Source organism: Clarias gariepinus, chromosome 19 (assembly GCF_024256425.1).
Source record: "Clarias gariepinus isolate MV-2021 ecotype Netherlands chromosome 19, CGAR_prim_01v2, whole genome shotgun sequence".
NCBI classification, from domain to species: Eukaryota; Metazoa; Chordata; class Actinopteri; order Siluriformes; family Clariidae; genus Clarias; species Clarias gariepinus.
The window spans coordinates 5887114-5914561 of record NC_071118.1 but is presented as its reverse complement, the minus strand read 5'-3'; the positions used below and the strand labels follow the sequence as shown (position 1 = coordinate 5914561).

At 38.2% G+C, this 27448-nt stretch overlaps 2 protein-coding genes across 3 annotated transcripts; one reads left to right on the top strand and one right to left on the bottom strand.

Moving 5' to 3' along the window:
- Positions 1-2667, bottom strand: plvapa (plasmalemma vesicle associated protein a). 2 transcript variants are annotated; one of them, XM_053477955.1, is made up of 6 exons: positions 2495-2667; positions 2141-2404; positions 1801-1867; positions 933-1639; positions 569-827; positions 1-471 (listed from the first exon to the last, which is right to left on the bottom strand). In XM_053477955.1, the coding sequence occupies exons 1-6, from the start codon at positions 2537-2539 to the stop codon at positions 425-427; spliced, it is 1389 nt and encodes a 462-aa protein (XP_053333930.1). In that variant the 5' UTR covers positions 2540-2667; the 3' UTR covers positions 1-424. The 2 variants fall into 2 exon arrangements, with proteins under 2 accessions (XP_053333930.1, XP_053333929.1); XM_053477954.1 differs by having other exon boundaries at positions 2141-2667.
- A 7938-nt stretch (positions 2668-10605) lies between these two features.
- nxf1b (nuclear RNA export factor 1b) lies at positions 10606-27401 on the top strand. Its single transcript, XM_053477967.1, has 21 exons — positions 10606-10838; positions 14609-14822; positions 14912-15083; positions 15568-15651; positions 15776-15880; positions 16031-16111; positions 16236-16305; positions 18272-18360; positions 18454-18561; positions 18665-18774; positions 22199-22235; positions 23747-23818; positions 24178-24233; positions 24315-24422; positions 24623-24681; positions 25424-25539; positions 25621-25663; positions 25764-25836; positions 25936-26118; positions 26941-27001; positions 27113-27401. Exons 1-21 carry the CDS (start codon positions 10805-10807, stop codon positions 27149-27151), a joined length of 1914 nt encoding a protein of 637 aa, XP_053333942.1. The 5' UTR covers positions 10606-10804; the 3' UTR covers positions 27152-27401.
- Positions 27402-27448: the final 47 nt, after the last annotated feature.

Genomic DNA, 27448 nt, shown 5'->3' with positions numbered 1-27448 from the left:
TGGTCTGATAGTCTTTATTAGATTTTTATAAGCTCATGATAAACAATTCCATGCGTCCTGTCATGCAAGCAAAATACAGTTTATTAACATCATAAGAATAATAGTGCAACTGTACTGTAGATTAGGAATAAAACACGACAGGCTGTGCTGTTGTACAAAATCCCTGGGACGTCTTTACTACAGTGAAGTCAATCATGTCCCTCGTCGCGCGAACAGCACTTTCCAAAAGTGTTTAATTCCTTTTATAGAAGAGAATATGGTTTTTCAGTTATTTAGTGAACAATATAATGGAATTATCCTGTTATAGAAAAGTAACCATCACTTTCTGACCGATCAGATTGGAGACGTCCATAGCAAAACAAAAACTATTATAATACATATATTCTATATACAAGGTTGATCTTCACACTGTGGTCTGCTCCCTTTATTTGGTAAACCGCTGAAGCTCTCGCAAGTGCTGAGTGATTTGTGCTGGGGACAAAAACAAAACAGAAGCATTATGAATGTGATATTTTCACCACACTGGTTATTACAACAAAAGGTGTGCAGTTGGTCCATTCTTTCTTACCTGACACCTGTTGGTCGGTCACAATGGATCCTGTTCCAAGTGGTTTGACCAAAGACGTACTACTTGACCCTGCAGAATTTAACCCTGTTGATAAACTACTGCCTGTTCGACCCAGTACATTTATACCGTTTGATGCGCCGTTGCCCAGTCCTGTCGTTCCGTGCCCAGTGCTGCTTAATCCAGGGATTTGTGGCCCGAGAGAACCTGACCACGGGAAAGACCTTACAGGTGGAAGTGGTCCTAAAGGTTTTTGTGTTGCCTGTAAGGAAAACAATGAACAATTAAAAATAATTCACTAGTTTTCTTTAGATTTATAAAGATATTTCTTTCTTTATTTATTATTTTTTTTTAAATAAAAACCCACCTTACAAAGAATCAATGATGCATTAACTGCCTTAATATTTTCAGTGAGGATTTTAATATCAATTTCTTTCACGGACAATAGCTTTTCTTTAAGTTTGCCGCTTTCAGTCAACTGTCGGACCTGCAGCAGGAGCTTCTCCGTTTCTTGGTCATACTTAAGCTGGCCTTGCTTGAGAGCCTGTTGGTTCTGCTCCACAGTGGCACTGAGGTTCCCCTTGCACCAAGCTGCATCCACCGTCAGCCGCTTGTTTTCAGTTTCATATTTGGCATTCGCTCCTAGAATGGACGAGACCTGACTCCCTACTTTGTCCAGATAGAGCTGAAGCTTGTTCTCCACCTCTTTCGACAAGCTGCTGCAGTTGGCTCGAATGTCTTCGAGTTTCGTGCTTTGTTTCTCACACGTTAGCTGGAAGGATTCGTGCTTCGTGAAGAGATCGTCGACTTTTTTAAGAAACTCCCTGGTGACATTAGGGATTCCCTGTAAGGACTTAACGAAATCCTCCTTACACGATTTCTCATACTTTTGAATCCTTTCTTCGAGGAAGGCCTTGCTTCGCCGCAGCTCGATCGCTTGCAGGTGATACTGCAGTTTGTCCTTGTTGGCGTTTTCCAAGTTCATTCTCATCGTAGCCATTTGTTCGGTGAAGTTTGCGTTGACAAGTTTTAGCATTTCATCCGATTTCTGAAGCGCATACATACAGCCTCGGGCTACGATAAAAAAAGAAGAAAAAAAAAAACATTTGGAATTTAGATTGCATCTGTGTATCCAGATAAACCATGGTTTTTTTTACTTTGTGCTGTTCAGGTGCAAGTCATTTTCTTAAAAAAATTGATTTACAAAATATTCATGAAGAATGAAAATGGCTTACTGTCTGTATATGGGTTCTGAGGACAAACTGGAGGCAAAACTGACCTTTTTTCTGTCTCACAGAATCGCTGCAAATTTAAACACATATACAGTGATAATTACTATGCAAACAATATTTAACATATAACGAAGCATTTAAACAATACATTTAGGCATCTAATTCAATACACAGAAAACTATGCTTTTCCTAAATATTAGTCTATAATTTTTAAGTATTTAAAAATGAAACATTATAAATTAAATTACTATCACATTCCTTGTTGTAATTTGTCATGATAGATAAAATTAGAGAATAAATATTACAGTATTTAAGGACTTGTGATTAAGTGATAAATTCTCACCCATCTCGTTTGCAAGTAAGTTATACTCATGCTTGAATTTTTCGCCAGTTCTCGCAACGTGTTCATATCTTTTTCAACAGCCTTCTTTGCAGTCATGGTGATATTCAGTTCCTTGGTGAGGTTCTTCTCTTTCTCTTGAAGAGCTGCTTTCTCCATCCTCAGCTTATTAAAACTTTGCTCCAATTCCAGCACCCTCTTCTCCTCTGCCGTCTGCTCGGGCTGTCCATAAACCAGAAAAAGCACCAGGCTGACAATGATGAGCGACTGGATCAGTGAGGAAAAGAAGAAGATTATCTTCATGTAGTAACCACAACCTTTTTCCTCTGGTTTGTGCATTTTCTTGGCTGACCATACCAGTTTGGAATCTGAATAGCCGCCTTTATAGTTGCCTTTATACATCTTTACGCTGCGCTATACAGTAGAATATTCAGGCTGAGACACTTCTAACTTAGGTGTAACAGAGCTGCTGTCCAAATATGTGTCCGAAATCCACCTCCAGTCATAGCACTACTGAGTGTGTGTGTCGCAGTGACACACTTTTAAGTTTGGGACATCTCCACCTCCCTTTTCCTTTGGGTTCTTTCAGACTTCCCTTGCCACCTCCCTTTTAATTTATGTCTAGTAACAATTACAAGAGGCAGCCTTTATAACAGTCATACAAACTTCACAGTTTTTGTTTAGTTTGTATAAGTAATTGCCTTTGCATTTATCTAAATGACAAAATCAAAATGCATTATACATTATACATTCACAGGAAACTGTAATCAGAAAAACTGTTTATTTATGCAACTATCAACTAACCAGTAGCGCAATATACATCTTTTGCCCCACCCCCAAAAAAAGTCACACATTTTAAGATTTCATTCAGTCACTTTTAGCTTTGATTATAGCGTGCAATGTGGTGGCTAGTTTTTGTGTTAAAATGATTCCTCATGTTCCTGGAATATGCCTTTGCCATGAAGGAAGAAAAACTCCACTGATGCAATAACCTGGTCATTCAGCACATTAAAAAGTCGTCAGCTGATTTCATTTTATTGCCATACAACGTTGCTGAGTCTAGACCTGATCAACTGAAGCAACCCCAGATCATAACTTGTACAGTGGCCTCTATGCATGATGGATGCTTCGCTTCATGCACTTTACTTCTTACCCTAATGCGCACATCACTCAGTAATGGGATCACTTCACTTATCAGACCACATGACTTTTTTCATTACTCCAAAGTCCATCTTTATGCTCCCTAACAAATTAAAGCTTTGTTTTCTGACTAATCTCACTAACAATCTGTTTTCTTAAGGCCACACAGCTGTTTAGTCCCAGTCCTGTGAGTTCTTATTATATTGTGTGTGTATGGAAATGCTCTTACTTTCACTAATAAACATAGCTCTGGTGTCTACTGTTGTTGTGTTTTTTTTTCAACAATATTTTTATTGATTTTAAACAGGGTTATAACAGGGTAAACATATATTGTTTCAATACAAATTTTATAAACCCCTTATAACCTCCTATAGAACCCTCCCTGCCCCTCCCTGACTCCAAGCCAGCTTTACATGGATAAAAAAGGCTAGACGAGGAACAGAAAAAATAACATGGAGCTGGAAGTTTTTTGGTGCAAAAAAAGGGGTGGGGGAACAAACAAACAAACAATTAAATAAGAAGGGAGTCAAACTATAATTGTATATGAAAAAAGCGAAGGAAGGTCCCCACACCTGTTGAACTTTCAAGTCTGATTACCAGATTGAGTAGTGAATCTTCTTTAGGGACAAATAGGACATAATATCTCTGAGCCACTGAGCGTAAGTGGGTGACGTGGCATCCTCTCACTTGAATAAAAGAGAACACCTGGCCAGGAGTGTTGCAAAAGACAATAAATGCGATTTAGCTGGAGTTAGACACCTATCTCCCTCTCCAGTGACACCAAAAAGAGCAATCAGAGGTTCTGGTTTAAGGCTGCATTTTATTATGTACGACATGGTTTTAAAAACATCCCTCAAGAATTTTTCCAAACACGGGAATGTCCAGTACATATAAAAAAGAGACACTTCTCCGGTTTTACATTTTAGCACAGCAAGGATTGACGTCTGGGTAGAAACGGGAAAGCTTAAGTTTGGAGAAATGAGCCCTGTGTACAACATTAAACTGTAATAAAGAGTGGCGGGCACATAAGGAGGTTGAGTTGACAAGTTTAAGAATCCTAAAAAGTTAGGTCTTCTCCCAAGCAGTTTTGATTTTACACAAAGGGGTGTGACTCAAACCCATCAATCCACCATGAATAGTTGATATTAGGCCTTTACGCAGCGGAGACAAACTGGGGACATTATCTATAATATTTGCATCAGGAGCCTCAGGGAAATTTGGTATTGAAGAGCAAATGAAGTATCTTACTTGCAGATATCTGAAAAAAATAAAATTGGGGTAAGTTAAACCTTTCAGAAATCTGTTCAAACGATGCAAAACTATGGTCAACAAACAGATCTTTCCAAAGCTTAATACACTTATTGTACCATTCCTGAAACACTGAATCATGTAAAGAAGGGTGGAAGAGATGGTTAGAGATGATAGGACTGGAAAGAGAAAAGCCCAGGAGACCGCTGTGCTTTCTGAACTGAGCCCATACTCTCAAGGTATGCCTAATAACTGAATTATTGAATGATTTAATTGAGGGGATGTGCAGAGACAGAAAGGTTTTTGACAGATTTTATCTCCGTTTCCATCCTACTGTTGATTTTTTTACTATGCAACTTCACCACCTTTAAGTGATCCCCATTCAGGATTTTTTTTTTCTTCTCAATGACATTTTTTCCATAAAGTTGACGGTTTAGACATCCTTCCAGGTTTTGAGAATGTGTTCAATAGTTTCTTCACTTCACCCAGTTCCAATAATTTTAATTTTCCTAAGTTGCTTTGTTTGCTTGTATCAACCAAAACATTAGACCTTTCTGACAGGCAGTGTTTAAAGTCCTGCAGATACAGAGCAAGAGCTTCAGCTCATGTGTGACTCAAACATCAGACGGTGCCAGACAGTCAGGTTGTATTTTAGTGTTTTAGAAATGGCTTTAGGAATCTCTAGGAATTGTCCACAAAGTATCTACTGTAGAGTTAACAAAATACATTTAGTGAGTGGCTGGAGATGCCTTCTTGCTAAAATGGATCAAAAGTGGTTTAAAAAAGTCAGGTGGAAAAGCTATGTCAAACCAAATAAGCCCTCTTTACAAACGTGATGGGCGGGAAAGCTTCTCAGAATACATGACATTTTTAATCTTGGGGTTTTGTGAGCGGATCTGGTTTAAATCATTTCTGTCAAGAAGAGAAATTAGAGGTTACAGATGACCAATCAAAAAAGTGAAAGGAAAAATGAAGTCTGGTTTAGCTGCTATTCGTTTGTATGCATTGTGCCGTTTGAATGCTTGTGGGAATGAGTTGGCTAAAAAAATTTACTTTCTGTTTCATAATAAACCAACTTTTTTTCCCAATGTGGTTTCCAAGAAACCACGATGTGTAGAATATTTAATCCTGATGACCTCTGTGTGTTACAGCTTGACCTTGGAGTGTTATATTACACTGACACTAGGGACTCCTTTAAAAACAAAATCCTAAATAAAAATCTAAGTGCAGAAAATCTCACTTTATCAATGTTTGGCACAATCATTCCAACATATTTTTTGGGGGGCAGTGATGGCACAGACGGTTAAGGCTCTAGGTTTCTAATCAGAATTGGAAGGTTGGGGTTCAAGCTCCAACACCTCCAAAATAAGCAAAGTCCTTATACCTATCTGCCCATGGGGGGCTGTATCATGTCTAATCGCAGCCCCTTATTCGGGATATGCAAAAACTATATATAGATTTCACAGTCCTGTAAAGTTCATCTGACAAATAATTAAATGTTAATGTATTTTTGTTACTATGGAAACAATAACATATTAGAACAAGGGCATTAAAATAATCCCGGCAACCAGAAGGAGAGCTCCAGTCTCCAGCAGCACTCCCATGTTTACAATACAATATACACCTGCTTATGCTTAGAGAAAAGCATCGTAATAATACAGCAATGTGTGAAAAGCCGCGGGTGAAAGTGAATTTTTGTCCCATGAAGTGGTTGTTTTACTTCCTGAGCGTTACAATAATATCTTATCTGTTTTGTCGAAACCATGGCAACCACTTCCTTTGCCTCATAAGAATACAACCAGGATGATTTAAAGCTTTGGGTTTGGAACTGTTTTGGCTCCAACGTGCTAATTCAAAGACGTTTAAAACCAAGACTTTCTTTATTAGCTTATATAAGTTGTTGTGATTTTATGCTAAAGAAAAAAAAGGAATGCAGAATACAAGATGATAACATGCAACAAGTCCAAAGAGAATATAAGTGTAAGGTGTGTATTAAGGTGTGTATTAAGGTGTGTGTGTTTGTGAAGATAAGAGGAACAATGAAACAACAAGGCTTGTTTGGAATTGTATGGAATAAACGCGGTGGACAATCTGATCATTATGATTTATATAGATTTTTTTTTTGGGATGCTTTGAGACAAAAGCTATTATAAAAATTGTCTTATAAATAAAACTGAAGTGAATTGATTTGTGTGTTGAGCCCTATTTCGCTACTGCACTACTGGACATAATATAACTATCAAAACATCTCGTTCATTATACATGCCGTTACTGTAATGGTATATCCACTGATACAGGCAATTTCTTAATACTTTTTTTAAAGAATAAATCAATCTATTGTTCACACATTTGTTTATACATCATGACATCAGTTCATCGTGCTCAGGACACACGTATCCAAAGAGCTTGTACACAAAATGGATGGATGTAAATCTCACATGCCGGTAAGCTGAAAGGACGGAAATGTAAAAGTAAACATCCTAAAGATCTACTGTCTCAGTGAAGTGTTTTTACCGCCAAGGAACATCTTGAAACCTTGGTTCATGTAAGCAAACCGAGCGCCAATTTCGTCACGGATTTGGACAACTCTCTCATTCCCACTCATTCTCTTTAACGCTTATCATGTACAGGGTCACGAGACGCCAGAGGACTCACACCCTGGATGGGGTGCCAGGACACACAAGCACACACACACTCACTCACACGCTAGGGGAATTTGCGAACACCAATTAGCCTACTCTGCATGTCTTTGGACAACTAATATTACGAATATTAATATTTGCATGGAAACTTTATTATATTTACTAAGAATGTTGTTTATAAGTGTTTCTCAATGATCCCTCAATGTTTAGCAGGTTCAGGTGTATGCTTTTCTGCTCACAACAGTAGTAGTGTGGTTAACTGAGTAACAAGTCGAGCCATTGTTTCCAGATCTTTCTCATCAAGAAGATGGTTCTACCCAGGAAACAACCTTTTACTGGATGTTTTTTGCACCATTCTGTGAAAACTCAGTAGTTTCAAACCATGCTATTATCACTGAAATTACAATTCCAACATTTCGATCTTCAATAAGCACTAACTGAAGCTCTGGACTTTTATCTGCATGGGCTTTTTCCATATGTTCCATATGGTCAGTATTGGCTGACACTTAACGTGCCATTTAAAAATATTTGTCCCCCCCCCTTTTTTTTTTTTAGTATATTTGTCACACATAAAGGATTTAAATCATCAAACCATTTTTAACTTAACACAAAGATATTGTAATATCCCCTCTTGCTAAATCATGAATAAACTGTAATCACATTTTTGTAAGTTAAATTTCACTTGCCACACCCAAGTTTGATTACTGCCAGGCGTGTTGAATCAATAAGTCACTTAATTAGAACCTGTCTAACAAAGTAAAGCACACTAAAATGTCATGAGAAACAACATAAATGACTTGTTATTCTGGAAAGGGGTACCAATGTTTTTCTAAAACTTTGGGACTTCAGCGGACCATAGTGAGAGGCATTTATTCACAAATGGAGAAAACTTTGAACAGTGGTGAAGCTCCCTGAAGTGGCCAGCCTACCAAAATTACTCCAAGAGCACAAAGACAACTCATATAGGAGCTTCTAAAAAAGGCAGGCCTCACTTGCCTCAGTTTAGGTGAGTGTTCATGATTTTACAATAAGAAAGAGTCTGGGCAGAAAATTGCATACTTGGATGAGTTCTAAGCTGAAAGCCACTGCTGACAAAAAAAAGAACACAAGAGCTCATCTCTGATTTGCCAATAAACATCTTAATTATTCTCAAGACTTTGGGCAAATATTCTGTAGACTGATGAGACATAAGTTATTATTATTATTATTATATTCCCGCCACAATTCTGAGCGCGGGGTTTGACATTTTAAGAGCAGACAAAGCACTCGACGCGCGTGCAGTGTCCCCACTGCGCGCTTAACAGCTCGATTCTGCACGTGCAGCGTCTTCCCTGCTCGCTCCACATGTTCTCCGCGCACGTGCGACTTCTCGATTCTGTGCGCGCTCGACTCTGCCTGCATGCGCGTGCAACATTTATTTTTTTGTGCGCGCTCGACTTTGCCTGTACGCTCACTCAGCATTGTCCAGTGTTACAATATTGCCACAAAACTGGCCAATCACAGACATCCACACACTACTTCTGATTGGCTGTTCCTTCTCTATCAGCAGAATCGAGCTGTTGAGTGCGCAGTGGAGACACTGCACGCGCATCGAGTGCTTTGTCTGCTCTCAAAATGTCAAACCCCGCGCTTAGAATTGTGGCAGGAATATAAAGTCATACATTTCATGAAAAAGAACATCATACCAACAGTCAAACATGGTGGAGGTAGTGTGATGTTCTGGGGCTGTTTTGTAGCTTCAGGACCTTAATGACTTCGTATAATTGACAGAACCATGAATTCAGTGCTCTACCAGAAAATCCAGAAGTAGAATGTCCAGCCATCGGTTCATGACTTCAAGCATAAGGGCACTTAGGTTATGCAGCATGGCAATGATTTAAAACCCCCCCGCAAGTCCACCTCTGAATATCTAAAATAAAAAGGAAAAAATTAAGTTCCGACTTAAATCTGATTAAGATGCTGTGGTCTGAGTATTTCACAATCTGCTCAGTTACTGGGATTTTCACACACAACCATTTCTAGGGTTTACAAAGAATGGTGTGAAAAGGGAAAAACATCCAGTATGCGTGAGTGGGCGAAAATGCCTTGTTGATGCTAGAGGTCAGAGGAGAATGGGCAGAATGATTCAAGCTAATAGAAGAGCAACTTTGCCTGAAATATCCACTCGTTACAACTGAGGTATGCAGCAAAGCATTTGTGAAGCCACAACACGCACAACCTTGAGGCGGATGGGCTACAACAGCAAAAGACCCCACCGGGTACCACTCATCTCCACTTCAAATAGGAAAAAGAGGCTACAATTTGCACGAGCTCACCAAAATTGGACAGTTGAAGACTGGAAAAATGTTGCCTGGTCTGATAAGTCTTGATTTCTGTTGAGACATTCAAATGGTAGAGTCAGAATTTGGTGTAAACAGAATGAGAACATGGATCCATCATGCCTTGTTACCACTGTGCAGGCTGGTGGTGGTGGTGTAATGGTGTGGGGGATTTTTTCTTGGCACACTTTAGGCCCCTTACTGCTAATTGGGCATCGTTTAAATGCCACGGGCTACCTGAGCATTGTTTCTGACCATGTCAATCCCTTTATAACCACCATGTACCCATCCTCTGATGGCTATTTCCAGCATAATGCACCATGTCACAAAGCTCAAATCATTTCAAATTGGTTTCTTAAACGTGACAATGAGTTCACTGTACTAAAATGGCCCCCACAGTCACCAGATCTCAACCCAATAGAGCATCTTTGGGATGGGGTGAAACGGGATCTTCGTGCCCTGGATGTGCTTCCCACAAATCTCCATCAACTGCAAGATGCTATCCTATCAATATGGGCCAACTAAAGAATGCTTTCAGCACCTTGTTGAATCAATGCCACGTAGAATTAAGGCAGTTCTAAGGGCGAAAGAGGGTCAAACACCTTATTAGTATGGTGTTTCTAATAATCTTATATATATATATATATATATATATATATATATATATATATATATATATATATATATATATATATATATCAGGATTATGTATATAGGATTATATATATATTTAAACATATGATTCATGACTTACAGAACCTATTAAGTTATAGTCATATAATGTTTACACACCAAAATAATAAAATATTTATATAAATTTAAAATATTGTTTTAAATATTGTTTTTATTTCAATTTTAATTGTAATAATAATGTAATATTGTAATATTTTGGCACAAGGTGTGCTCTGGGGATAGGCCCCAGGTCCCTGCAACCATGAATACAGGATAAAACGGTATAGAAGATGAGTGAGTGAGCGAGGGAGTGAGTGAGCGAATAATAAATAATGTTGCAAATAATTGTGTCGCAGTGTGCCTATGCTATCAGCAGAGGGCGCTAACCATGTGTTTGCATTAAACACCATTAGTGACATGTAAAAAAAAAAAAAAAGCCTTAAACCTGCGCATGCGCAGCACAACTACCGTTGCGTTGAAAAGGAAATAGTAGAAAACAGAGCAGAGGCCCGTGTTATTTCTGTAGCTGACCTTATACAAGGTTTAGCTTTTTAATTCTGTTGTCTATTGAGATCACATTTGAACACTGAAAACGTAAACGTCACAAGGCAGCTGTTTGCTGAGTTGGGTTGGAAAGGAAACGCAAAATGGCGACAACGGACGACTCCCGATTCTACAGTGGTGAGTGAAGAGCGCGAGCTTCTCATTGCTAATTAGCCTAGCATCGCCCGTGTGTTACACAATCCCCTCTCTCTCAGAAAAGGGACGCTTTATGAGGGTCTTTTTACTTTTTTTAAACAAATTTCTGCTTTATAATGGTCCCCAAACTAAAATTATTAGGCTGTGTGTTTATCGAAGCTAAGGCTGTTAGCTTTAAAGCGTGACCTGATTGTTAGCTGCACGCGATGGTCAGTCAATGCACACGCGCCTAACGAGCTAACTAATAACCGCCATGTTTATAACGTTGATATATTGATGTGATTATATTTTGGTTATCCGAAGTCATAATTTTCAGCTATTTATTTAGCTTACGTCTTTTGTGTGTTTTTTAAACAAAAACAATGCGTCTGTTGTTTAGCATTGTTATCGCTACTGACGAGATAATAATAATGTGCATCCGACTGATTTCTTGGTAAATCACCCAAATGTGCAGCATTGTATTGTTTAAATTAATTTTATTTTTATTTTTCGTTCTTTAAAATAATAACTTGGAGGATATGTCGAACATGATACAAGGACATTTGTTAAACCAGGGACTTCATCAGAAGTTCAGTGAGGCCTGGTTCATACTGCCAGCCCAAATCTGATTTATTTATTTATTTTTGCATATTCAGGTTGAAATTAGATTGCATTCATTTACCCTAAGCAATACAATAAAAAATGTTCAGCATTAGTAGAATCTAAATCAACGACAGACTGCGCAAATCCAGTGTTGCCAGATTCTTTTTTGATAAGGGGCTTAAGGGGCATCAGACAAAGCTGCATTTCGTTTTTCCAAGTACCTGAGACTACGCAGTACCAATGAAGATCTATCTATGTACCTTCATATCTCTGTTTCCTATTTATCTGCTTAAATCTTTATCCGGATTTTACTCTATGACGTCACTTGCGCTATGCGGAAGGTCAAGCTTTTGAAAAGCACTTGCATTGAAATTCTACAGTAACATCTTGTTCCATTGTTTTTCTTTATTGCGTGTATAGATATTTAGCCTTTATGGTTCTTAATTTGTCACGGTAGATTTCTCGTTCAATGCCCAAACCCCAGCCACTGGGTGCAGTGCTGGTCCCAGGCCTGGATACAATAGGAATGTTATGTGAAGTTGTGTGGATCAGGTGGTCCGCTGTGGGGACCCTTTGACGGGAGCAGCCGAAAGACTGCCAACAATTTATTCATTTAAAATTACATTTATGTTAAAAGTTATGTTGCCATGCTTTAGAGCGAGCATCACTAAATGGCAGACCGCAGTCCAAATTGGACAGTGTCAATTTAATCCAAACACTCATACTTTTTTTTTTTTTTTTTTTTTGATAAATGAGAATAATTCATATACCTGTAATGTACTCAGCAGCATCAATCAGCGTAATAGTTTACAGTATGGGCAGTGTGCCGAAGAAGCATAAATGAAAACTCGTCAGAGCATGGCTTACTTCAAGAAAGGGAGTAGACCATGAAAACTAAACATTCAAATATGGACAGACTAATATATGTTTATTTTTCCAGCAGGAACTTTACATTCTGAAACCATGGAAACACGCTAATTGAGAACAGTGAGATGAATCGCCACTATAAGATAAAAACACATTTTTTTTAAATAAAGTAAAAATATCAGTATTACAGAGTATTACATAGAATTTCAAGGAAATGTACAAAGCCATCAAGGTTCAGACTGTCCATGTGTATAAGGTAGTTACTTAAAATTAACAAATATCATTGAAATGCTAAATAAAATTTAAATTGAAATAAACATGAATTCAGACCTTGACTCGCAGAACATTTTATTGACCAGACCATCTTAAATTCCAATCCAATATTTAGAATTTTTTTCTGGATCAGTAAACGTCTGTCTATCGCCATTAGGTATAGTACCAGTCAAAATATTTGACACAAGTTTGGGTTTATTTTCTACTGCAACAACATTGCACAAACACATGACAATAGGTAATTTACAACACCATACTTCATATCTGGCAAAGATGAAGGGGGGGGGAATAAACACTTGACTTGGTACAATCGTTAACCACAAAAGGATACCACCCTGTTTACAGATTTATATCATTAAACTGGTATCCTGTTGTTTAACACTACTTACAGGTTCCAGTTTAGAGGGTGTGACCTCCTTCTCACACAATATAACTTAATTTAAATGTTTGCATGATGGATGATCACACTCACTGATCATCCATGAATGCATTGAAGGTCTAACACTAATACAATAATTAGAAATAAATAAATACACAGCACTAGTCAAAGGTTTAGACGCACTTTCTTATTCAACTTTTTAAAAATTGTTTTATAATGTATTTTCTACAGTATAAAACAATTATTCAAAATTATGATTTCAAAACTATTAAATAACACATACAGAATTAGGTCATTTTAGTTGTTAAGCACTTTTCGCCATAAGTTTATAGCATTGTCACGACTGACCTGTTCTTGTTGTCCAGTAACTGAAAAGTACTTAATAACTAACATATTAAGAGAGATCATGTTCAGTGATGTCACATTGAATGACATCATAGTGTGATGTTTCTTTATTTTCTGCAGCATATGGGGCTTTTTGAATGTCCTGACATAAAATACTTCCACTCTAAAATTTTATCATAATGGTATTAGTATGTCCCCTTTAAGTGCATAAGTGCCCACTGACTTTATGGTGCCAGGTGCTTAGACCTGCTTATTATGAGCTTTACTCCACAGGAAGTCAGTTATTTAGGGTGGTTTGCAAAACGCAGCCAGCAGAATTTGATTGGCTCCTCCTAGGGTATTTATGCGATCATCGGGGCCACCAAAGTTTGAGACCAATCAGCGGTTTTTAATTTATTTGAAACACATTTAAAAATATGGAAGTGTTTCACATTACACTTGACAGCTTTGGGCTCATTCCAGAATAGTATATACAAGCAAACAGCCTTCTTTGTTATGCTTACTTTGGTCTCAACTATGATTGGCTAGAGCTTTACTGAACATCTTTAAATAATGTTAATTGTAAATAATGTAAATCTTAAATGTTATATAAGTTTCAAATAATGTTATTTTGTTATAAGTAACATAAATAATTATGCAAAGCAGATGTTTAAACATGATAAGGCACTATCATAGCCCTGAGATCTAGCTATTAAAGGTACAAAATTACAACCGCAATGGGCTGCCAGCTGAATATTTTTACCCAGTCTGTCCAGTGTGTTCCTGGAAAGTTTTTTTTTTATTTAATTTTATTTATTGTCTGCAAATCTGTACTAGAGACTGACTAATGGCTATCTACTGGTGACTTTTTCACTAATATTTTACTCACTTATGAAATGTGATGCCTTTCTCACAGTGGTAACTGTTATTGTAATGCCAGCAGTTAATGCGATACCAGTGGAAAACATTTGATTTTAATACTAATGCATTAACTGTCTTGTCTTCTTGGTGTTTACTGGCGGTTGGCACCCACTATGTTGCATTACTGCCACCTTCTGGCCTTCATCTCCCTCATCTTTCTTTCATTAAATCCTCTTTTCCTTCTTCTAGTCCAGATTTAATCCTCTGGGAAAATGAAAGACCTGTAGACACAGAGAGCTCGACCCCAGTGTCTACATGTCTTTCTTCATTTTCCCAGAGGATATGTGATTTCTTCTCTTAAATTCACTTGCTGTTAAAGTAGCACAATTAAATCTAGGAACGATGTAGATCAGAAACTGGTTATTGGGAATGACTGTGTTGTGAGATTTTTGTTTTTGGCTTTCAGAACATGACGATCGTGTCGGACCCAGACGTCGCAGGAAGGGCAGGGGACCTTTCAGAGCGCCTCTTTACAGCGAGCAGATGTCAAAGCAGAGACATCGTGGAGGCCATGGGGGAGGTGGAGGTGGAGGGGCTGGTCCCAGATCGAGGTTTGAGGACGATGATGGTGATGTCACAATGACTGATGACGTTCACGATGGGGGATTGCAGCGGAGATTGTGAGATTGCAGATCTTGTTTAAAGGCTTGCGTTATTCTTTTACAACAAGTGTTGCATCCAGATTACAATTGTTTTTGTACCTTTGCAGTAATCCTTACGGGCGTCCCCAAAATCGACGTAACGGTCGAAGAGGAGGAAAAGATACAAGAGGTGATGGAGGCAACCAGGGGGGCAGAGGGAATAGAGGTGGAGGAGGCAGCGGCGGTGGCGCAGACACCGCTGACGCAGTCGGAGGTCGCAAGAATTGGTTCAAGATTACAGTGGGTGTTTTATGAGCTCCTTTTATCATAAAGAGCATAACTTGAAAAGAAGCAAATATGTTTTTGTTTTTTTCAGTGGTATGGCTCACAAGTGTTTTCTTCTTGTGCGGAGTAAGCTCAGAATGTTTGAGTGGTTTTTAATTGAAGTAGCTTTGGTTCACACCTCCCAACTCATTTTCTTCACAAGACTCCAGGAATGCCAACACCTCACTCCAGTTAGCTTTTTTTTTTTTTTTTTTTTAGGTCATTAACTCAAGAAATCGCATACCTTTTTCACTAGAACTATGAGGCTTTTTTTATGGTTCTCAATCAAAGACATGAACGGTTAAATTTTTTATTATTTTAGGCACATTGTATTTGTCAATACCCTTGACTTGAGATGAAGATCAAATCACATTTTATGCAGAAAACCATAAAATTACAAAAGGTTCAGATACTTTTACTTGCCACTGTACTAATCTAATTATTTGTGTTGTCTCCTTAGATTCCCCATGGGAAAAAATATGAAAAGCAGTGGCTTCTGTCGTCTTTACGGAACATCTGCACAATGCCTTTCTGTGCCATACAGGCAAGTGTATATGAAATTAATAAATAATTGAGCCAATGTATTGTTAAATTATCATTGTCCAGAAGGTGTCGTATAACGGTGAATGTTTGTGTGAATTAGACTAAACATTTTTTCACCTTTGCAGTACCACACAGAAGGAAACCGAGCACAGTTCTACATTGAAGATTCTACTACAGCGTATGCTTTGTCCAAAGTGTCCAGAAGAATCACAGACAAGGATGGATTTAAGGTTCAGTGTTATAAAACACATGGATGCTCTCAAATACCTGTGGGAGTTTAGCTAAAATTTAATGAAAATTTATTTACCACATTGTTTAACTTGTTTATTTACCCCACCTTCATTATAATCCAATGTTTTTTTTTGCTTTGGGTCTGACAGGTGGCAGTGTTGCTGAATCAGTGCCAGGCTCCAAGCTTACCCCAACAGGACCTGAAGCTAGAGGATCTTGAGCATTTGAAGGTGAGCGACACTTGAGAGGTGCAGCCGCTTTAACACAATTCGTTAATATCTTTAACGTAACTGTGATGTAGAAGTGAAGAGTGTCGTGACGAACTCTTCCCACTTTATCATTTATTTATTACAGCAATGCATGTCCAAGCGATTTGACGGTTCTCAACAGGCCCTTGATTTGAACAACATCAGAGTTGACCCAGGTAAGTTTATTTCTAACATGTCGTCATTCATGTAATAATTAAACTCTCAAACCTATAGGATTATGTAAAGACAGCCTAACCGACTGGAGCAAGTGGCATGATGGCGTCACGATTAGCACTGTCCCCTCGCACCTTTTCTCCCACAGTCCAAGGCCTTACAGACTAGGCTAATTGGTGTTCCCAAATTGCCCGTTGTGTGTGTGCGCGCGCGCCCTGCAGTGGATTGGCACCCTATCCAGAGTAGGGCTGCACGATTTGGGAAAAATGTCATATTGCGATTATTAAGGTCAAAATTGCGATTTACGATTGCGATACGATAAACAAGTGGTATTGCTCAACTTGCTTGTTATCAAGGAAAATCCACCCACATTACTAATAATGCAGAAATTTAAATTTCTCAACTGAGATATGGTGTACAGTGCAATCTAGCAACTATGAACAAATGAACAATGTTTTCTAATTAAAACAAAATTGTACAAATTTAAATAACAGTAACCTCTTTATATTATTGAATTAAATTACATTAAATTAACTTAAAAACTTAAAAAGTAAAAAGTACAGATAAATAAAACAAATACCCATTTAAATTTATTTTTTTTATTTTTTACATTTTGTCCCAAAACAGGGACATTTAAGGAGGATGTAACATATACTTTATTGGTATTCTTATTAAATCACTTACCATTTTTAATCTAATGATGAAGAAGAGATTAAAGGAAAGAAAAGTGTCCTTTAAACATATTAATTTTAGAGTCATACACTCTCATACACCGTATTTCCATTTATTCTTAAATAGTATAATATACAGTTGGGTAGCTTTAAATATGAAAAGATTAAATTAATTTAACTTACCGATGGCCAAATGAAGTCTATGCCTGAAGCACTGGAACCTAGTCCAGTAATTAAGCGCCACCGCTTTGGCGATGTTCGTGCCATTGTCTGTTGCGACTGCGACCAAACCATCCTTACAGACGTCCCATGCACTGGGTTCTGCTTTTTTTTCGGTCTCTTTACTACTTTTGGCTTTTACCGCCATGCATTTATCATACTTTTTTGTGTTGCTTCAGGTGCTGATATAATTTTGTCGTGTTGCCACCTGATGTAGCGACTTTAGTTTTGCCAATTTTGCGCAGTACCTCTTTCTGCTTAGTGTCCGATATCCTGAAACCAAAATATCGCTAAATAACAGAGCTTGCATTTTTTCTGGGCACAAGTTCAGCGTCGGTCTCTTCTGTATCCATTTTCTTCCGTCTCCACACTGCGCTGCGGAAAGTCACGTGACCACCAGCACGCGCGCTACACGAGTCTGACTGGTTATTTTTTATTTTTGACATAAGAAATGGCCATGCAGCTCTTAGAATGAATGTCTTGTTACGTCCGCGAACGCATTTGTTTATTTAATATAATCGCAACATTTGCTGTAATGTAATCGCATAGGCTGACATCGCGATTGCGATATCATTAATCGTGCAGCACTAGTCCAGAGTGTATCTCGGCTTGTCCGCAATTTCGTCTGAGATAGGCTTCAAGTCCCCTCGACCCTGTACAGGAAAATGATGAATGAAAAGGAGTCGACCACTATAATTGGCTCACCTTTGTGGTTCATGTGCTTAAGCTGAGAGCAGCATATAAGGAACACTTTATCGTGTATAATAAAATCTCATTGTTGCTACTGTTGTCATTCCACACATTAAGACAGTGTTTCAACTGTTTTGAGTGTTGACAGATAAACCTTTGTCATATTGCTAACCTGAGTGTGCAAGTGATGCGTGAAAGCAAACACCTATGAGCCAAGTATGAGTCTTGAGTGCAAAATTAAGCATTTAAGGCTCAAGCCAAGTGTGAAATCTTCCTATGAGGAAAAACCCAGACTAGTTTCTTTGAAATGTCTAGCTGTTAAATATTGTAGTTGAAATAGTAGAAAACATATTTATCTAATGTTGTGTTGTTGTTCTGTCTGTCACAGATTTGGTTTCCTTAAACATTGAGGTGGCTCTCGGCAGGAAAAACTCCATGCAGGCAGTCATCAAGATCATCGAGGAAAACATCCCTGAGGTACACAGAAGGATCTTGCATTCGTAGCAGGAACTGGAAGACAACGATCAGATAGAAAAAAACCTTTACTGTTGTCCTTCATTCTCTTCCCAGCTGGTGTGTTTAAACCTAAGCAACAACAGACTGTACAGGCTCGATGATCTCGCTGACCTCATCGGCAAAGTGCCAAATCTGAAGATTCTCAATCTCTCACACAACGAGGTACAGGGGTCCTTCTGCTTATTATTATTATTGCATTAAGAGTAGCTTTGTTTTTGTTTTTTGTTTTTTTTTCTTCAAAAAGTTATTCCTCTGTGTATTGCAGATAAGATCGGAGAGAGAGTTGGACAAGCTTAAGGGACTGAGACTGGTGGAGTTGTCGCTCCAGCGGAACCCCCTCTGCGATCACTTTAGCGACCAGGCCGACTACATTAGGTCAGTTCTTCTTCTCACCTGTAGTGATGAGAGACGTGGAAAAGGTTGAATGGGTGTATTTTTGATGAGTGGCCATTCTCGTGTGTCTGTATATGTGCATGTGTGTGTACATCATACACATCTTCTCCCTGGAGGTCAATGAACCCTTTCAGGCTGAGCCAAACGGAAGCAAAGAAGGCTCGTGTAGACATCCAGTGGAGGAAATGGAGGAAATATGCCTTTTCAGTAGGGCTGGCTTATGGAAGATTAGTGCACCATGTGTGGGGGAGCAATGGGGGATATGACAAAATATGTTATCTTTATTCTGTAAGTGTAAGAAATAAAACATGACATGGTGTGCTTTTATAGGAAACACTGAGGTTATCTTTGTCCGCTTAATTACATTGTTTGAAAATGTTTCTTTAACAAGACACATTGTTAGTATTCAGTTTTTTGTTATAATGCTTTCATATATGATTTTATATATCATTTACTAAAGAATGTTGTGTGATACTATCAGTTTAATGTTACGCTTAATGTTCTGGAAGGTAAGTTAGTTTCTGTTATACCTCACCCTTACAGCAGCTGTAACCAGTGGTATGCTTTCCAGTTTTTTTTTTTTCTCTTCATTCTCATTAAAAAACAAACAAACAAAAAACAACAACTGTGGTACCCAGTATATAGTGCCTGGTACAAGCTCTCTATAGAAAATAAATAAGATTCAAGAATTCGACAGTGCTGTGGTATAAGGTGATAATCTGCATTTTGGACATTTGGTGGATTTTGTTATTGATGAACAATACACTGACAAAAAAGTCTGTTTAGAGTAACAAGCAGCTGACTGGGTGTTCGCCCATTATACCAATACTGTTGCCTGTTCCTACTATACCTTGTGTTTTACAATTGTCAATTCATTGTGTTCTTAGCAAATCTTTAAAAAGTAAACCAAGGCAACGAAATACACACAGTCTATCCTAAACATGTCTATGGGTAAGGGATGTTTTTGTCCACTCGCCCATCATTAATGCAAGAACAATGATCATATCGCTTGAAAACAGAACTTAATGCACACATGACTTGGTTTTAACCATTTTCTGTCATGAAATCTAAAACCAAGCTATCAAAACACCAAATTCAGGCATTTACTGCAGGTTTAGAGTAGTTCTACATATTATAAATTATTTGTAGACGTATGTTGTAAAGTATAAAGGATAAAAGCTGCTTGCTTATCTGTTACCCTTGTTTCATATGCTCTCAGCCTGTTTGCCATTTCAGTTCTCTGTACTATATTTTTCTTTATCTTTTTTACAGTGCAGTTGACTGTGTTGGACTTTATAGGTTACTGCTTATGCTGTAATATTTATATTATTAGTAGAAGTAGACAGTTTAGTGTAAGACATTAGATACCAGATGTATAGCTTTAACTTTGCTTATTTTTAGCTAATTTGAAAAGCTGAGCCATCCAACCACTCGACGCCCAATGCCTCTTAACCCTGCGGGAGCATCGGGCCCTAAGCCGACCTAACCCTAAGAGAAGGGGGGGAAAAATGCATGTGCGGAAAGTTTTATGCACGATGAAGTGCGCTTGATTTCTCAACTACTTCGTAATGGTGCCACCTCCATCCCCTCCACCCTTCATATAGGGGTCGAGCTTAGGTCTCGACCCAAGATTGCTAAGTGTGGCCAGTGACGAAGGCTGGTTAGCCAAAGACGGGTAAGATCCCACCATAAACTCGGGACAACCTAAGGCAGGCACAGTCGCAAAGCTGGCCACAGAACCCAACATAAAAATGATGAAGATCCCTAGGAAAGAAGAAGATAGAGATTTGGGTTGCGAAAACTGCACTGAGGAAAGCTTTCGGGTGGAGGAGGAAAGAGAGTGGGGGGATTTAAGAAAAGCCTTCAAGCCAAGTGTTTCTCAGCAATGCTGGGACCCTTAAAACTCCAATGAGGGGTTTGAGGCTCAAAACTGGACGTTCCACATCTATGGTGCACGGACAGTAAAGTGGACAATTAAACAAATCGAATGCTCTCTTGGCTGTTACAAAAATGAGGAACACTGGAATGTGGGTTTTGTGGCCATATTCTTATCAAGTTTCGACGAAGCATCATGTTTATAATAAATAACATATTGTGAAGACACAGTATGATAAAAATTAGACGTAACTGACTAGGGCGTTCAAAATTTAGCTCCAATTCTTTTTGTTATCTTGAAAGAGAACCCGGCCATTTTTAAATGCTGTGGTTGGGTCCAAAAATGTTAGGATATACGATTTAGGCCAAAATATCTTTTTATAGTTTGCCGCGCCAGAATTGTGAGCAATAGCAGTACTCCCTATAAAGGTTCAAAGGTTAACTTCATTGCTGCTATTTTTCTTTTATACTTTCCGTACTGTTGTATTTGTTTTTGTCCCATAAAATTTCTTCTCTTCAAGTCACTTTTTCTCTCAGCTTGTTTTTAATGGCATCCATCAAGAAGGATAGTGTGCTCATTAGAATAAATTTTTAAATGCAAGTATTTTTAAAATATTAAATAATAAAAAAATTATATTACTTAAATATTAAACCTGACCTGCTCAAAGGCAGTCTGCTTATAAATCTGATTGCAGAAATATTCATTAAAAAGAAAACACACTCACAGTAGTTCTTGCTGCTATGTATATTGGAAAATCCTAGATCCTTTCCCAAATTTTAGTCACTTCACAGAGACTAACATATTAATAGTTATGTCAACCGAGAATACCGTTGTCCTACATGCAGCTGGTTCACATTTGACTCAAAACGCTTATGTAGTAATGACATGTTGACTTGAACTCACCACGGCCCCCGAGAGACCTCAGTCCACTCGCTATGTGCCTGAAAGTACTGATCGTGTCCACCACCTCTACCCCACACACTCCCCTTCCCTCACCCCCACCCCTCAGAGCCTGCTTGTCAGTGTGTTCCGGCGCGTAGGGGGCTGATGGTGAGTATTGAGGAGGGGTAAGTACTACATTCCTGTTGGGGTGGGGGAACATACCAGCACTATGAATACTGTTATTACTATTGACCTGTGGCTTAGAGCTTTGCTATGTCTTCGTGACTGATGCTCAGACCATAACAAGACATTCACAATTATTTGAAGAGTGTTTGTCTGCGGTAAATATATTTAGCAAAAAAAAAACAGATTGCATAAGTAAGCATCTCACCTCAGGTGCAAGTCATGCATTTTGTAAAGTATTTTATGTTTTATTGAAGTAAATAAACCCTTGTTTAATTTTGTACGCTCAGTGATGAAATGGTCCCGCTTCGAGTCTTCAGCGTGACTGTGCCAGTGGTGTATGCGGCCAGCTGGAGGAAATATCTTCTGTTTAGTTTTTTTTTTGTTGTTGTTTTTTTGTTTTTGTTTTTTTCCTTCAATAACGGTGACTTTCTCTTGTCTTCTGTCTTTGTGGTTGTTGGACAGTGCCGTACGGGAGAGGTTCCCCAGGCTGCTCAAACTGGTAGGCTCTGCACACTACTGCTTTAATTAGGTGTATCAGTGATAAAAACCTTGGGTGCATTTCCGCCACAGGTACCTTTTTTGGAACTGGTTCATGAAACCTATCTGCTTTAAAAAACTTGTTTATGTACAGATTGGCCAGATGCAAGCTTCACATCAACTTACTTAATTTTAAAATCTGTCAATTTTTTCTTTTTATCTCATTTATGACCTATATCCATAGATAATTAATTCCTCTAATGCTGCATTTGACTCACCTCCTAAGTGTTAGTTTAAAGATGGGACAGTTTTGATATCCGTGCACTCTACAAAGTCAAACAAATTATGGAAGCTAGCTAACTGTCATAGTCATGTATGTTTTCTCATTCCTCAAACAGTGGACAGTATAGTCAAGGGTAAAAAATTTTTATAAAGTGACCCTATCTGTCTGTCTTTTGGTTGATTCTATATTAAATATAAATATAGGCATTTACATTCTAATGCGAATAAAGTGCTAATTTGTTTCTGTGGTGATGTATGCCGGGGGGATACTATATACAAATGTAAGAAGGTCCAATCAATAAATGTTTTTTCGAACTGTGGTCTGAATTTCATGTTGGTGTTAGAATTTAGATCTCTATATATGGAGTTATTGTAAGTCTGTAAAAAAGCAAACTTTAATTTTAAATAACAAATTTCCACAGCATTTCAATAATATTTATTGATAATTTTCAGTAACTTTGTTAAACATGTGGACAGTTTGAACTTTAATGGCTGTGTACATTTCCTTGTATTTGTATGGAATACAAACACCAATCTTTAATCAATTTTTAGTGAATTTTCATTTGCACACTGCTGTGCAGTAAATGAATGTAAAATGACTCTGGTTGCTTGAATATCCTGCGCTCTCAGGAATGTATGAATTTTATTTGAGGGGCTGGCAATTCCAAATTTACAACTAAGTTGAATGCAGAACTAATATGAGTGATTGATTTATCTTTACCTGCTCAGAAGTTAAATATGTAGTCATTGTTCCAGATTTACCAAGGTAATATGTCGGCATGTTAGCTGGTCTAAAGCAGGTAGCTTCAGAAGTAAAGAAGTGCTGTAAAAGTGGCTGTTCTGATTTGGTTTTTCCCAGGTAGGAGGTTGTACGTTTAAGTCAAATGGAGCACAGGTGTGTGTTGTATTAGAAGCATTAAAGCTCAGCTGACACAGTGGAATGTTTCAAATGCAAGCAGTGGGTCAACTAATGCCTAATTTGCATATGCGCTTTGCGTAAAAAGACTGAATTTGCGCATGCGCATCATATGTAACTCATCCTTGTGCAAAACTGTTAAACAGCAATGATATGTTAAAGTTCTTGTGCATCGGTTAGACTTTATTCTTGACAGTTCCAGAAAGTTCCTGAATTTCAGTGGAAATGCACCTTCTAAGATAAGACCTCGACACGACTCATTTTTGTAATGCACTTCAGTTTTGTAATGAACATCTAAATGTAGGCCGTTTTACTGTTTCGTCTCTCTGCCACAGGATGGACACGATCTTCCTCCTCCCATAGGCTTTGACCTAGAGGTTGCTCCTGCCGTGCTTCCTCCCTGCAAGGTAACCCTGTTAATGTTATGCTCGTTTTTTTTTGTTTTTTAAACACGGGTGTCAGGCTTATTTTGTGGTGTCATTTGTTATTTTTAGTATTTCTTAAAAATATTAAACGCAATAAATATGGTTCATGTAAGTAATAAGTATTCACACCTTCTGTAAACGTTTTTAAATGTTGAAAAATGTGCCAATTTTAACATCAAAGTTTGTTGAGTTTGTCAATGAAACAGATTTACAACATGGATTTTGAAATGTAATTAGTGGCCAGGATTTAGAACCTTTCCCAGCCTGTGAACCATTTATTCAACTTGTGTTAGCATGTATATTGTTTAAATGTGAGCTAACTAGAATCCTTTTTAATCCAGCCTGGTCACTTTGGCTCAGAAGAACTGAAGGGCCTCATCACGTGCTTCCTGCAACAGTACGTTACTACAGCAACTTTTAAGTTTACCTTTATAGATATGAAGCATGACTGGAGCTAAGTGAGTTTCTTTTGTCTAAGGTATTACGCTATATATGACTCGGCGGACAGACAACCTCTGCTTGACGCTTATCACGATGGAGCAACGTTCTCCCTCATTATCCCATCCTCCACACAGAATCCCTCCAGGTAAAATATCAGTTTCCTATCTGGCTTTGTGTTAATACACTAGTGCATTTACGTGCTGTCCTTTCTAAATCAGGTGTGAGGAAAAGGGTTTAGTTATCTGGTCAATAGTGAGCATTTGTGTAAATATTTTTTGTATTAATATTTAAAACCACTCGTTCTGTTGTACTGAAGATTATAATTTTGTTTTATTGCTCTTGTAGAGGCGGTTTGGGAGAGTACCAGAAGGACAGTCGGAACATTAAGCGTGTGAAGGATGCTAGTAAGAATATTGGATTATTATTGTTAAATGGCAAATTTTAAATTGAGTCTGATTTATGCTTCTGCGTCAAGTCAACACGGAATCTACACAAGTGGTTTATACTTCTGCGTTAGTGTTGCTCTGTAATTACACCGCTAAACCACTAGGTGGTTTTTATGCCACTGTGCTGAGCCACACTCTGGTGAGGTTATTTTGAAATGCAGACATGCTGAACTTCACCAGACTATATTCTCTCAAACCAAACTGCAATAAACAAGTATTTTTGTACTTTTAACTGCCTTTCTTTTTTCAACTGCCATTAAAAAAAAAATTATATTAGGTTTTTACATTACATCTAAAAAAAAGTGAATAAGTGTCAAGTCCGTCTTTTTCTGGCATACGAGATTTTGAATATTGGACACATTTAAAGCATCTGAAAGACAAAGTTTTGTTTACCAGTCAAAAACCAAATGCATATCCACATGTCTCAGTCCCAGTTAAAAAAATAAACCAATATTAAATCAAAGATCTGCGTGAGGGCATGAATTAAGTAACCATGCCCTCAATTTAAACCGAATATTAATCCTGGAGTCTGCGTCGCCGCAATCTGTAGTTACCGTTTCTGGGGAGGTGCGCGTGCTATTCTGTGGGGTAGATGGTCTGTACTGGACTTGAAGGAGAAGCCCAATCAGCCTTTAACCTGTGACCTTTAACTTGCTCTTAATCCATTATAAGGTAATACTTTATTGTTTTGGTCTGCCAGCTACAAGGTTTCGCTTGCTGAAGCACACCCGGTTGAACGTCGTTGCTTTTCTGAACGAGCTTCCCAAAACTCAGCATGACATCGCCTCGTTTAATGTCGACGTCAACACTTACACAGTGAGTGAACTCCACAGATCCACAGATAGCCTCACTTCACTTAGCAGCTCTTTAACTTGCTTTTCTACTTTTTTTCCCCAGAGCACGTTGCTGTCTTTTACGGTCAGTGGAGTGTTTAAAGAAGGTATGAATTCCTTACATAATTTAGAAATTCATTTAAAAATGCTGAAGTATTACAGGCAATTCTGTTACAACCTGATTTTATTTTGTCATGTTTCCTCCAGCGGATGGCAGCTCCCGTGACTTGTTCAGAGCTTTCTCTCGGGTGTTTATCACAGTGTCCCCTGGAAATGGAATGTAAGGCCCTTCTCTCAAAACGTTTAAATGATCTAAAGAACACAGCTACCGTATACCATTACTAATGTATGCTTTTTTTTTTCCCCCCCTGGACCTCAGGATGTGCATTGTGAACGATGAGATGTTTATCCGTAACGCCACAACAGAGGAGATTCGGCGAGCGTTTGTAGCTCCTGCCCCGACACCCTCCAGTAGCCCTGTGCCCACGCTGTCTGCCACTCAACAGGAAATGCTCTCTGCTTTCTCCCAGCAGTCAGGCATGAATCTGGAGTGGTCTCAGAAGTAAGATTTTAGAAGATTTAATTTAGAACACAGTATTAGGATATTGTTCTGCATGGGGCGGCATATGGTGGTGTAGTGGTTAGCACTGTCGCCTTGCACCTCCAGGGTCCAGGTTTGATTCCTGGCCAGGCTCGATTCCCATCTCTGTGTGCATGGAGTTTGCATGTTCTCCCCATGCTTGGTGGGTTTCCTCCAGGTACTCTGGTTTCCTCCCACATTCCAAAGATATGCAGGTTAGGCTAACTGGCGTTCCCAAATTGCCCGTTGCGCGTGTGTGCCCTGCGATCGATTGGCACCTTGTCTCGTGCCCTAAGGACCTGAAGCCTATCCAGGGACCCTGAAATCGGTATAGAAGATGAGTGAGTGATGAGTGTGTTCTGCATTGAGGAGCAGTCCAAGATCCACCTGTAACTTTTTCTCAAACCATGTTAGACAATAACTGTTTACTTTGAATGAAATCACTTGCCTCTGATCCGTTTGGATGAGCATTTTTATGTTTAATGCACTTAAACAGATTCACTTTTTCTACATGCTCAAAGTGGTTCTGCTCGCTGTGAAAAGTGTCACAAATGTAGTTGTTTTAAATTTTTTTATTTTTTTTATTTTTTTGTCTTAAGAGTCTTTTACATAATATGCTGCTTTCTTTTCTGGCCTACAGATATTATCCTGTAGGAATTGTTGTCTTGGAATACTAATTTAGGAAATCAGAAAAGGCTTTTTTTTTTCTTTTCTTTTTTTTACTGATTTGTACAGATTGTTAATTTCACCAAAACACACATACATTTGTAACATGGGTACATCTTTTTTTCTTTTTTTTTGCAGGTGCCTGCAAGACAACGACTGGAATTTTGAGCGGGCCGGGCAGATTTTTACAGACCTTAAGGTAATCAGTCATGTTATATATTTGTTTATTTGTAGAATAGACAAATGTGAAAATATTGCAGGACAATAATTAATTGTTCATGATATTCACTAATCATACTTCTGTTTTCAGGCCCAAGGAAAGATCCCAGATGTCGCTTTCATAAAGTGAACTTTTTTTTTCCTTCTTTTTTTTTTTAAACAATGTTTTGTCTGATGAGCTTCAGAACAAGGCTTAGATTTGTGTTTGTAGCTGTTGTAATTATTGCTGATTTAAATACTCAGTTACATGGTTATTGATGTCGATTCACTACAATATTTACCAGCTACCTATTCTGTACAAAAATGTAGACTATGCATATTTTCTTCTGTTGTATACTTTCTTCCTAAATGTTGTTTTGATTAAATATTTTTTGAAGTCAGTCCTGATGTCTTGGTTGCATTAATACGTTCATAATGAAGCTGAGAA

Bases quoted from the DNA above. Each gene is read 5' to 3' on its own strand.
- nxf1b (XM_053477967.1), top strand. From the start codon at position 10,805: ATGGCGACAACGGACGACTCCCGATTCTACAGTG. The intron at 22,236-23,746 runs GTAGGCTCTGCA...TCTCTGCCACAG, and splicing joins TCCCCAGGCTGCTCAAACTG to GATGGACACGATCTTCCTCC. The intron at 25,664-25,763 runs GTATGAATTCCT...TGTTTCCTCCAG, and splicing joins CAGTGGAGTGTTTAAAGAAG to CGGATGGCAGCTCCCGTGAC.
- plvapa (XM_053477954.1), bottom strand. From the start codon at position 2,539: ATGTATAAAGGCAACTATAAAGGCGGCTATTCAGATTCCAAACTGGTA. The intron at 828-932 runs GTGGGTTTTTAT...TTTTCCTTACAG, and splicing joins CATCATTGATTCTTTGTAAG to GCAACACAAAAACCTTTAGG. The intron at 472-568 runs GTAAGAAAGAAT...TTTTGTCCCCAG, and splicing joins GACCGACCAACAGGTGTCAG to CACAAATCACTCAGCACTTG.